This window comes from Erithacus rubecula (assembly GCF_903797595.1).
Source record: "Erithacus rubecula genome assembly, chromosome: 6".
Taxonomy (NCBI): domain Eukaryota; kingdom Metazoa; phylum Chordata; class Aves; order Passeriformes; family Muscicapidae; genus Erithacus; species Erithacus rubecula.
Genome location: NC_136688.1, coordinates 13,147,957 through 13,161,385, shown reverse-complemented (window position 1 = coordinate 13,161,385; position 13,429 = coordinate 13,147,957). Strand labels below are relative to the sequence as shown.

At 38.9% G+C, this 13,429-nt stretch overlaps 1 protein-coding gene across 1 annotated transcript in view; it reads right to left on the bottom strand.

The window, feature by feature from the left end:
- Window positions 1-13,429, bottom strand: part of NAV2 (neuron navigator 2) — a 206,545-nt gene that overhangs the window by 26,684 nt on the left and 166,432 nt on the right. The window contains 6 exon segments of the mRNA XM_079307961.1: window positions 5,273-5,461; window positions 7,772-7,932; window positions 10,070-10,097; window positions 10,100-10,113; window positions 12,388-12,521; window positions 12,523-12,856. Coding sequence (XP_079164087.1) covers window positions 5,273-5,461; window positions 7,772-7,932; window positions 10,070-10,097; window positions 10,100-10,113; window positions 12,388-12,521; window positions 12,523-12,856 — 860 coding nt within the window.

The following is a 13,429-nucleotide window of genomic DNA, read 5'->3' as shown; positions in this document are numbered from 1 at the left end:
CATTCCCTTTCCCTGCAGAGTTTCTTGGTCTTTCTTTAAAGAAATGACATTTTTTAACAAGGCAAAGTTGTTCTCTCATTAACAAGTAACAGTGAAAACATGGCTACAAAAGTTCCTGGAAAAGGATTAGTTTCAAGCAATTTTTGCATTTAAATTCAATAAAGGACATACATAGATACTGATGGCCTAGATGATCTTCTGAGGCTCCTTCCAACACTAACTATTCTATGATTCTCAAGGTTGTTACCATCATTCAGGCATCAGGATTGACATATAATACAACACCATTTTATTCTTTATTACACTATTGAAAAAAGTACCTGAAGCTATTCTTTCTGCTACCAGAACATGCAAAATACTTTTCCTTTATTTTTATTTTTAGAACAAATAGTACTGAACTGACACTTTCATTCAAAATTCAGGTAACTGAACACAAATCATATGAAATAGCATAAAATCACTTTTTCTTTCTTCTAAGTCCTCCAGCCAAGAAAAAAAGAAATTTAGAAAAGCTGGCATTTTGCTTTAATTACCTACTGCAATTCTACATTCAAAATAAATGGGTTCTGCTTTCCCACTGACATTATATCCTAAGGCAATAGTGGAAAGAGAAGTAAAAAAAGGTCTAAGTTGGCTCTGAAGGAATTTAAGACAATTTAGAAAAGCCACAAGAAGACCAAAAAACCTACACCCATTTCGCTTTCTCTGGGTAATCATAGTTTCAATTAAAATGAACTTTCTAGTTAGACATTAAGGACTATACTGCACTAAGAACATAAAAATAAGTGGTGTGAGTCAGACCCAGGCTCTAATTGTGAGCTCCAGCCCAGTTGCAGGCTGCAACTACAGTCCATGTTTACTGAAAAGAATGAAAAGAGGAGACAGAGACACAGTGACTATTTCCCAGGTACATCTTTGCACCTTTCCCTGGAAATTTCCAGGGATAGAAACTGCAGTCAGACCATTATTTTGCCTGGTGTACCTCTGTACCATTAACTCGTTTAACTGCTAGTGAATCCACTGACAATTTTGTCTGTAATGAAAAATGCTCTTTTGTTCAGAAATGTAATTCTTTGCAGTTTTTTTAGACCCTACTGCTGAATTAGTTGGTAAGTTCCTCGAGTGCCTCCATGCCACTGTGCTAAGAGAAGGAATGGATAACCCATCTATTCATAACAAACCACATTTAATACACGTGCCTTCAGCCCTTATTTTCCAAGCTGAAGATTTCTATTTTAACTTTGTAACACAGATGTTCTGCACTTAAGATCTCCTTCTCCTTTTCTCTATTTGCATTTTCCCTGTTAAGATATTCAAGAAGGAAAGCCCAAAGTGAGGCAATACTGCACAAGGTTGCAAATAGACTCATACAGGAAATACAGTATCATTTTCTGGTCTGCCTCCCTATGGCTCTTCCTTGTTGAATTTTTTTTCCTAATAGCGATGTAACCAAAAAGAGCCCTACCAGCTGGCCAAAAAGGAAACAGAACCTTACCATGGACTTGGTTAACACACATCTTTTGAGTTAGCATCAGCTGGAATTTTAAGATCACATTGGGACTTTAATACAGGAGAAAAGACTTCAAAATGAGGGAAAAAAGGGAAAGAACATATAACTCTGGGATCCTACTCCTGCCTTGTGAAACACCACCATCACATAGAATCATACACTATTTAGCTGGAAAGATTTCTAAGTTCATCCAGTCCAACCATTAATCCTGCACTGCCAAGGCAATCACTAACCTTGGCCCAAGTGCCACATCTACATGGCTCTTAAATTCCTTGTGAATGGTGACTCATGCCTCATTTGAACATGTACATCATTTCAGATTTCTTATTCCAGTGATAACTAAGGAGTTAATATAATTGTGCAACTTCTTTTAAGTATCTGTAGATGGCTACTTGAAGGCTATTTAATTAGGAGCCTGAAGGCAGTTATGGTCTTGATGCAATCTCTGTTTCTTGAAGCCCAGCAGGTATCTGCATGCAGCCTAACACCCAATTGGTCTAGAGCTATTATTTTAAAGCACTGTAAACGCATACAGGCAAGCATATATCGTTTTTAATGTTAGAAAATAAAGGTTCTAGCCATGATCATCTATCCACAGAGCAGAAAGAACAACTGGTATTGCAGTCAGCAGCAGAAAAAGGAATAACAATCTATATTGCAATGATAACAAATTTGATATTTTTCTCTTGGAGGCTGAAGTATCAGGGTGGAGCCAGTGGCAGCCCAGCTTCTGGGGAAGATTTTTGGCTGGGTGAGGAAAACTGGAGAGCCAGAAGACCACTCAATTTTTATGCTGCGTTTTTTTTCCCATGAAGTTCTGGCAAGTTGGAGGCTGTTCTTGCTGGCACTTCCACAACCCTGAACTCCTATCTGTCACAACAGTTATGTGCTGCAAGGCTGACCAACCTCCCCACTTCATGCTGTGCTGTGAGAGAACATAACTATACTTCATACCCAGAGACAAGAGAAGAAAAGGCTTTAAAGAATAAATCCTGGCCCTGCTGAACTTATTGAGAAACAAATGTCTTGTAATCTTATGTGCTAGGAAATCATTAAGAAGTAGGTTGGTAAGCTTTATTTAAGACATTGACACTGGATGATTGCATAAAATCAATTGTTCATTAACCACAAATTTAAGTTTTCTACCAATACTTTTTAATTTATTCTCTGAAAGTGAGGGCAAATCTCTGCTAAGCTCAGAAACACTTAACCACTTAGACCTTGTGATTCCTGAGAAATAAGCAGGAGCTAATAAGCCAGGTGACTTCCTGCCTTCTCTCAGCCCGCAAAGAGATAGAAACTCTTGTCCTGAAGACAAAAATACAGACTACACCTAAACAGTTCAATCCATCTGGTAAATATTATTATCCTTTTAGGTGTGAATAAATTGATGAAAATCTGAAAGGAATTGTGGGACACTGATGAAAGGCTCGTGGAGAACCTAATCTGTTTTTTTTGCCAGGCTGTTGACTTTTCTCGCTCCAACTTGGATCTTTCCCAGCTGGGGATCTTAGAGACAAAACAAGGGAAGCAAGAAAGAAACACAGACAGAAACCTGGTGTTGACCACTGAGCTGTGTGAGTGCCTAGTGAAATTTGCAGAAAGCATGTTTTCAATGTTTTGACCAATGAGTCTTTCTACTTTGTTTTTTGCAATCTCCCTTATAGAAATGCCATGGCTTTTCAATAAACCACTCTTTCTTGCTACCTAGAAGGAGTTTTGTTGCTGTGTTCTTCGCTTCCTAGCCTTACAGCAACAAGGGATCTTCAGGATGTCCACTGTAGGGTCAAATTCCTTCTTCAATACAAAAGTGGTGTTTTCCTACAACTTCCAAGTCCTTAACTTAGCAATATTTCTTGGACTTAATTTTTATTACTTTTTTCAAATGAATAAAAACCACTTAACAGAATATTTCACCTAACTATTTTCAAATTTTCCTTTTCTTTTTTTTTTTTTTTTTTCCAATGTTTTTTCTTCAAATATTTATTAAGTGTTTATCCAAGCTAGCCTCTATGCTGGACAGCAATTTCTGAACTACAAGAGAGAGTTTAAACTCCATTGCCCCAAAATAGATTTGCTGCAATCTTGAGCACAGCCAAAAGACTAAGGCTACAGTTTTCTGGAGGATATCTACAACAAAACCCAAGTAATCTTTGCTGCAGTAGCTTTCAGTAAATCACTGAAGTGTAGCACAGATGCAGTGATTCAAATTTCTTCACAGATTATCTTAGGGCACAATTTAGTAAGAGCATGACCATTCATCACAGTATGGAACTTGACTGACTGACTATCTGGCAGTCTTTGACTGTTTATGATCATTCGGCATTCTGAAAGCAAACACAGGTTAATTCCTGCAATGACCAACTTCTAGCCCTACAGCACTATTCTAACAATTTTCAACCCCTAATGAAAATCCTCAACCACAGACCTGAGTTAGATTGAGTATATTCAATGACCAATTAATTAATTAATCTTTCCAGAGACATACCAGATACATATTTTCTACCTCTTCCAATGGGAAAAAAATGTGATGGGATAACCAGAATCTCCAGGAAGGCACTTTGTGGCTCTCAAAGGCTTTTGCAAACACTGAAGTGTGGCTCCCATGCATGTCTGGTTCTTGGGGAGCAACAACCATGGAGTGTTAACAGTGCTGACTAAGTGAAGGTCTTCAGAAGCAGAGGGAAGAGCCATCAAAGGCTTATGTGGCCTGTAAAGTACAGTCAAGCTCCCAACCCTTGCCAGAAAGGAGATCTAAGACTCAAATAATGTTGAAACAGTTTCCTATGAACCACTCCATACGTGATTTTTCAAAGTGCAACGCTTGAGGACTTTAATGTGTGATCACAGCCACTCCTGCTACAGCCACAAGGATGCCTGATTACGACAAAAAAACTATATATTCATTTTAAGTAAATACTTTTTCTTATTATATTTACATGGGTTCTTTTATCAGGTGTGGTAACACATTTGAAAATATGATTAATCACTAAAAAGACAAGCACAGATGTTACAAAGAACTACTCAATTTCTTTCTTTGCAAGTTCTTTCAAACCAGGACGTTGAGAAGAAATGAAAAGCAAAGTCAATTTGAATATTGATTAAATACTGGAAAAATTACTGGGATAGAAACTGACATTCTGCTTATCTATACTATAAGCAGAACTGTGGAGCTGGAAGCTCAAAATACCCCTATTGAAGAAACACTAACGTGCTCACTCTAAGCATGAATTAGTCATTCTGAGAGCACTAAAAATGAAGCACAGGATAAGCCATTTCTTGAACAGTCAAGGTCTAGGTACAACACTTATTTCCTGTGTCTGACCAAAATTCACTGGATAAACATCATCATCATTCTCTCTGGTGACCAGTGGTAGGACTAGAGGGAATGTCTGTGAGTTACGTCATGGGAGGTTATGTAGGATATTAGGAAAAGGCTCTGCACCCAGAGGGCGACTGGGCACTGGAACAGGCTCCCCAGGGAAGTGGTCACAGCAACAAGGCTGGCAGAGTTTAAGGAGTGCTTGGACGATGCTTTGAGGCATTATTGGGGTGTCCTGGGCAGGGCCAGGAGTTGGATTTGATGATCCTTGTGGGCCTCTTCCAACACTCTGATTCTACGATCAGAACAACCATGACTAGGATTATGGTTTTACCTAACTGAGAGCTCCACACTCAGAAAGCTGTGTTTAAACTGAAAGAGCAGAGCTCCCATGCAAACGCCACCCTCGGCACACTCCCAGAGCAGGGGACTTCACTGACCCTCCTCGAAGCCATCGCGGAAGGAGCCGGAGCGGCTCATGGTGCGGCTCTTGTCGTCCAGGGACATGGAGCTGTTGCGGAGGCGCGTGTCGCCGTAGGGGTCGTAGGGCACATCGGCGTTGGACAGGCTGTGTGTGCGCAGCATGCTGGGGTTGGACAGGCTCATCTGCGCCGCGCCCGTGGGGCTCGCTGCAAAGCCGGGGCAAACACACCGTTACTGCCACAACCACAGGCTCCCCTACCTGGTTTTTTGTGCAAGCCTTTCCCCACCCTAATTTTAAGATGCAAATTTTTTATACCATCTTCTCCAGGCTTCACTGTTTTTCAAGTAAGAGGTATGCCAATTAGGATAGTGAATGTGAAAACTCAAGTAAAATAAGGTTATTAAAAACACTGTGCTTCCACAAACAAGCTCAGTCAACCCACTAATAACTTCCAGGCATGTCACACTGACTTAGCCATACATGGGAAAAGCAGCCCGGTGGGACAGACAGTCCTTCAGAGACAGTGATAGGACAAATTCGGAATCAAACAGGGATTTGACCCATGGGTTCCTGCCTGGGCTGCAGAGGCTTTGGTCAGAGGGCTGGGCAGCCTGAACTTAGAACCAACCACAAGTGCTTGCCGAGGTACACTAAGGAGGTTATTTAAGGAGCAGTTCAGAACAATAAAATGCTGTTTGTCACATGGTCACAGAGTGCTTGTGTCTCTGTCTCAGAACTGGCACCATCAATGTTACACAGGCATGAACTAATTAACCCCTCATTTAATTTGGAACTGCTCTGCCACAGAAATTGTAGTATTTTTTCCATATAGAGCAGGACTTACCTTCTTCATAGCCTTCAAGTTCTATGAACATGACATTTTTCTATGTATTTTAGTCACAAATGTAAAGCTTTTGTTTCCTAGTAGCTGTACACTTCAGAATTTTCTTTCCACTATGATGTTCTGAGAACTGCAAAATATTAATTTTACCTTCAAAGGCAATTTTCTCCCAGTGTTTAGAGTATGAAAGTACTCCAATCTCACATTTCTCTAAAGAACTTTTGTGCTAAAATTATGCATCCTATTTACTAAGAATTAGTTGATTTGTGGGTAAACAAAGAGAACAAAATCATTGTTCATCTGGGCAGGTTCCTCTTGGTGTGCTGTCATTGCCTTTTTCTGAAGAAATAATTATGTAGGATAATTCAGTTTATAGGTGCTCAACTTTCATATCTACATTTGCTCTTAAATTAAATCAAATTACTCCCCTTAACTCTAAGCTCTCTTCTTAAAAGCACAAAAAAACTTATTTTCTTTTTTTTATATTCATTGCTGTTTGAGGCCAAATAGCTTTTGAAGCTAATACAAATCTACAACTCTACAAAGAGTTAAGTTTATGAGCCTACGACAACACCTTTTTGATTTTTTTTTTAATTTCATAAACTGACAGTTTTCTAGCTGTTGGAAATGTAGCCATGCTGTGTGTATATTCAGCTGAAATGTTGCTAAGTGTCAGTTTATTTAAAGCCACTTATTGAATGTGTTTCTTTCCAGAACACTCAAAGAAACGCTCTAGAATGTCATTACTGCAACTCAAAACTACACTAGAAATAAGTGAATGTGCAATCTGCTCCAAATTCACACAAGAAGTTCACAAGTACAAGCTTAGCTATTTTGCACAGAATTATTACATATAAGCTAGTTATTATATAGAACTTATAATAAATAACACATTTATTTTAAATAATAATATTAAATATTATGGAAGGGCTTCTGAAAGTCAGAAATAAACAGGTATTTTCTTTCCAAATGTCACTCAAAGACAAAATTTACAAACCTGAAGAAATTTCAAAGCAACTAAGTCATATCTAAGCAGCCCATCACAGATGAGTACCACGAACACTTTAAATCAGGTTATTTCAATTGCTGATATGGTCAACTACAATCTGCAGTGTTTCATGGATCCTGCCAAGCAGCTTTTATTGTTTCCTTCATTTAAAATGTGTTTATCAATGAAATTAAGTGAAGTAATGGAACATTTTCTGACTTGAAACTCCCCTTTCATATATTGCTTGATTGAACTTTCTGCAATTTTCCAACAAGCCACTTGAAAAAGACAAAGATAAAATATCAAACTGATGAGACTGGCACATGCAGTAAGTAAAATGCTTAGATTTTAGAGAATTATTACTGTACAGCAGGCAACATCTTACGTCCTCTAAGCACCCCAATATGTGATATTAACCCACAGCTCTACTGAACGTTTTATAAAGTTCACAATTTATATTAAGGAATCTGACTGCTCCTGGAGAAGCAGTTTCAAAGTTACTGCAAGTATGGCACCTTTGGGCATATGAGATAATGATGCTAATTAGTAACATTCAGTTTAATGAAAGTGCTTCCTCAGGTTCAATATGGGCCTTGGAGCTGCCGAAAGAAAATTATCTTGTGTAACATGCTGTTTTCAGGACATATAATGCATTGCCATGATTATTCAAAGAGATAATTATTCACCAAGCTGTGAGAAGTTAAATCTAGTTCCAGAAGGGGATGTTACGCTGGATCCAGATGAAAATGGAGAATTGGCAACAGTATCCTGCAGTCCTCCTGCTGAGTGGGACCGGAGCCATTCCTTTGCATCCTCTTGACTACGAAGCTGGGAAGATGGAGTATACCTGCAAAAACAAACAGGTTTTTTACAGTAAAATTAAATATTTATCTGACTTTTTTGTTAAAAAAAACCTCAACCAACCATGAAATGTCACAAGGATTGGGATGGGAGAGAGAGAGAAAAAAAAAAGGAAAAATCCTCATATGAAATTAAAGGATTAAATAATATAAACCAAATAAAATTCTGAATTAAAGAGCTGCTCCAAGCTCTTACAACATGTTGCTAACTCATTCCACCTCTGTTTTGGGGAAAAAAAAAACCAAAAACCAAACCATAAACTTCTTTTCTACTGCTTCAGGTGTAACCAAATCAGAGTGAACCAAAAGTTACAGGCAGAAATTGTGCAGTGTAGCACTGTTGGATAAAATGCAGCACGTGCTACATCATATGATTTAAAAACAAAACTTAGGAACTTGGAAAACCTTTCTCTAAGCTATACCAAAATTCTAACCCTATTTAAATATTTTGCTACATCAAAAATCTTAGCTGACTTTTTGTGATTTTATAACCAAATTCAACTCAAAACCATTATCAGGATTTTTTTCAACAAGCTGTGACCCAGTATTTGATATTTAGTTCAAAACTAACAGGATTAAAACATCATAAAGGAGACCACATTTAGTCTTTTCTGAAGGCAATGAAATCAGCATAAACATGGTCTATGGCAACATCAGTGCAAAACAACCCACTGGCTCAGCTTAAGCTTGATTTATTGTGTATATGTATGAAAAAATACTTATGTCAAGACAGGTGTTATGTGATCTACATTATAGGGTACAGGTATCAACAGCCAGAGCATCATGGAAACACTTGTCTACTAATGGAATTCAGTGTCTGTCTTGGTCTATGCCATTGCCTTTGGACAATATTTACGAGTTACTAGCTTTCCTTCCAAAAACTTAAAGCCTATTATTAGCTGATACTATCTATACAATTAATTGATTCCTTTCAGTTAAATACCCTGCAGTAAGATATCACTTATTAAGACTATTTAAATCGATGAGAACACTGCAATAATTTAAAAAGTCAAACTGCTTTCAAAAATACATTCTCTCTTCGGCTTATGCCTCAACACTTCAGCAGCAGTCCCTGACAATCTGCATCTCTAAAACTTTGCATAAAAATGAGTTTCTTTAGAAAGCAGCTTTAAACAGTCATGTTATCTTAACACAATATAGATTTATTTTTATTTTCAGCATTAATACCTACCTCTTCAGTACTCAAAAATTTCGGTCTTAGAAGAGAGTATTTATTAGAGACATACTTGAGGACCATAGAAACACTAAAACAAATTGCCATTTTAAGAAAGGCTTTTAGTACTCAGCTTCATGGCACAAGGCTGCTGTGAAGAACAAGATCCATAGCACAGAAAAAAGTCACCATCTGCAGTTCCAAGGCAGTGAATCCCGAAGCTGCATTAAGCAATTCAGAAGCTGCAAATTTCCTAAATTGTCAAGAATACCCTCTACAAATTCTCTGCAAAGCATTTAATTAACATAGCTAATAGTAATTCTGGCTAGAATTGCGTGCATCAATGGAAAAAAAAGTATGTTATAAAACACTACCCTACAGATGTACAAAATATGTGAAAAGACAACTGTTGGAAGGTTTATTTGATTATTTTTTGTTGTTGTTATATTCTACGAGAGTAGAGCCCTATAGAGTTTAGGCATTCTGATGCATGTTTTTTTTTGTTAATTAATATGTCCAATTTCATCCTGAAAGGTTGGCATGATCTTGTAAATATTTTCTATTTATATAACAACACCAAGGTTCCCAGGATAAAAAAACTATTTCAGGTCATTCTATATAAGTCACAAAAACCAGCAAGTGTTACTGTTTTTATAATCAAGCCCAGGGATGGTTTCGAGATGCTTTCCCCCAGCAATTAAGCCAGCAAAGCCAGCAGAGTTCTTGCTCAAGCAGTAGCGGCCACTGGATGAAAAAAAAGCAGAGTTGTCAATAGCCTTTGAGGATTGAAAGAGAGCAAGTAAGAAAGACAGAAGGAAAGCTAGAAAGAAAGAAAAGGGTATTGTTGCCACCTCTGCAAACTGCGACCATCACCAGCCAGCCCAACAGAAACACAAAGCAAATTCCAAAACCACCACAGAAGATGTTAACCTATGTGGAAACACCAATACCTGAGTCCCTTCTTAGGCAAAGTGTTCTATCAAGATGTGGGTCACTGCAGAAAAAGTTAAAAGAAAAGAACTTCAGAGAAGAACAAAAAGGAAGGAATAAGATCAGACAAAGGACCATAAACATCTGCATCATCTTTTCAGAGGAAAAGGCGCTGGAGCCTCCCTACAGAAACATGCACAGACCTTCTCACCCAGGTGTTTGCAGCAAACATGCAGCTGGTACCATGCCAATGAACCACATCTGTTCACAAGACCTCATTTCACTGTTTCTCTTACCACAAGTGAACAAAAATGGCTCTTTAAACATCCAATGGGTGTTTAAAAATACCCTTTTCAGCAGGCTATTGGTAAAACCTAATGGGAATCTTCAAGTCCAAACCATCTTCCCATCATTTCTTGTCAGCAGACACCATTTATGGAATGTACCTAATTATGATACAGACGTAATGAGCCAAGACTGTTTAAATTTCCAAAACTTAGCCTAAGTTCCATTAGCAAATAAAACAGACCAATCATTGCCCAAAAAGTTAACTACTTCAGTTTATGTTTCTACAACTGATGACCAGAGCCTGTTAATTTGTTTTTAAAGAAAATATCTCTATGCTTAAGTAAATTAAATAAATTACAACTCTACAGCTAAGTTAGAGTATAGGACTGATTAAAATTACATCAGTGAGCAAAAGTGAGCTGGAATGTTTAGATTTATGTCATCTTTTGCTAAGTTTAGCATTCATTTGTACAAGGATGAGTGTGCCTAAGTACTTGGAAAACACTCATGAGCCAAGCTGCAGTAAGAGACTGATGACACTTAATGACACAAGGACTTAAAGACAAAAAGAACAGGCCAGAAAGGCAGTGGGAAAAGCAGCATGCCAGAGGAATGCTGAAATGCTAGTGAGAGTTTAGATTCGTTGGAAAAAAAAAAGGCATGATTTTCAAATTGCCTTTGGCAAAGATATGAAGGGTGGGTTAAAAGCACACCCCCAAACCAAAGGACAGTCCAAGAAACAAGCAACACCAAAAACATGCCAACTGTGATGTATGCCCCTCCCCAGATTGCTTTGGGTGGGTAAATGGGTGTTTGCAGGGACTCTCACTGGCATGTCCTTTGTGTCAGTTCACAACCTGGATGATGAGCACAGCAGAGCACTCAACTCAGCACAGTCCTGACACAAAACAATTTGCTTCACTGAGATGGGCAACAAACCTACAGCCTTGAGCAACGCCTGTCCTGAGACAGCATTACCTGTCCTGTCTCCTGGGCAAAGTAATTTCGGCAGAAATGTGGGGCTAGCAGCAGGGGAAGAAAAGAGGGCTACAAAGAGCAGTCCAACAAGACAGGAAACAAGAAGAAGGAGTATTAGAACGAAAAGATGAGAGAACAAAATAATAAAACACAAGCAAACCCCAAATTATCAGAACATTACATTAGGTGCAATTTCCTCCTTGAGACACAGCTACAAGAATCTTGCGACCTGAACTCATCACTACACATCAGACATAGCTGATTTCCAGTACTCGGAATGGTTCAACTGCCATCTACAAGGAGTCCTTCAGAGACCACTGTTGAGTTCACCCATGTCAGGCTCAGTGTGCCACCAATGCAGTCCTGATGCTGGAAAAACCCTGTTCCTTCCTCCCTGCTCAGCCTCCTCCCAGGTCCTAACCTGTGTCCACAAAGGTACCAGTGAATCTCATAGTATACAAAGGCTGGGGAACTGATCAGTCTGAAATACAATTCAGCTGATAGCTTTTCACGGATCCAGCTTCCAATAGGATTCACTAAGCATTTACATGAATGCTTGAAAGATTGTAGGAGCACTGGAGATGGGATAAGGCAGCAGGGAGAGGATGAGAAGGATCAAGTGACTATGGAGATGGGGACTTGTCTTTTCAGGATCACCTCCAGTTTGAAAGTTGTCAAATTCTATAATCAAAAAGTTCAACAGGAAACAGTTGGCTTTTCCAATCAAAACTGGAGGGTTTTTTAAAATATCAGTATCAGCTCAATTCAGCAGATTTTGGAATGATAACTACGATGCAAAATTTAAGTATTAGGTACCATATGGTAGCAAAAAAGACTTGTCACATTGGTTTGTGACAGCAAATTAGAAACCTTATCTGAACCCATCTTTCTGCTCTGAACTGGGCTTTTTCCTGGAATACTTATCTGTATGTTCTAGTCCTAGAGTTATCTGCATTCTCTAGTGAAGAGGCATTACTTGATGTGTAATCTGCAGCATTGGCTACTGCAAGCCAGGACTTCATTCCCAGCTTGAGATACAAACATATGGAAAGAACAGAAAAAACTCACTAACCTTTCAGACAATGTAGTCTTAACACTGTTGGTTCGGACAAAGGGGGTCAGAGAATCATCCTTGGAGGCTGGAATCAAGCCACTGGAGGAATTATGGGCTCGCCCACCTCCACTGCTCAGTGAGATGTCTATGGATTTCGCAGCTGGTGTGAAGGCTGCTGACAGACTGGTATCCAATGCCATCCTTGCTAACTGCAGAAGAGCTACTGGCATTGGTACCCCATGTCAAACTGTTGGAAGGAGCTGAGTGTGCAGAACTGGGGCTGGAAGCCAGGGGAGACTGGTTGAGATCAGTGCTTTTACCATAGAGGGGACTGCTGCCCCCACTGCTCAGCACACCACTGCCGGATGGGGAGTCAAGGTTACCCTGCTGGTTCATGGTAGCGTGAGGGTTGGAGATGACAACTGAGTTTTTCATATTTTCAGCTGTTGTGATGGGAACTTGTTTACTAGGCTTGCCACCAAAAAGTCTGTAAAAAAGAAGACAGCATGAAAAATACATAAAATGGAATAGTAATCACAAGGATATCTTATATCTAGACCATATATATCATCTTAGCTTCAGAAAACCAGTACTGAATACATAATCCTAGACTGTACATATGCAACTATACATTTATAATATTGTGTTCACTGTCCCTTTCAAACAAGCCCAGAGGCAATTACAACAGCTTCAAATCTATCTCAGGTGTGTCATCTTTGAATCATCAACCAATACTTTCACAAAGCTAAAATACAGCTTCACAGAACTAAGAGAACCATATAATCTTCTGTTCCTTAAGGAAGAAGGACACCAGAGAAACAATCTGATGTATAGAATATTAGAGATTGAACGCTTACTGACCAGGTAAATTCTGCACAAATCACCAAATGCTCTGTACAGAAGCAGCTTTTGCTGGGATGCAACAATGTAGGCTCATACCAAATGTAGGCTTGTTTCCTTCCACACGCCAAACTGGATGAAAACTGTATTTTTTTAGAGGAGAATGGGATGTTACCTGCTTTTTGCACCGGGAACTGGCTAGTAAAAAAGTAAGTGAGTT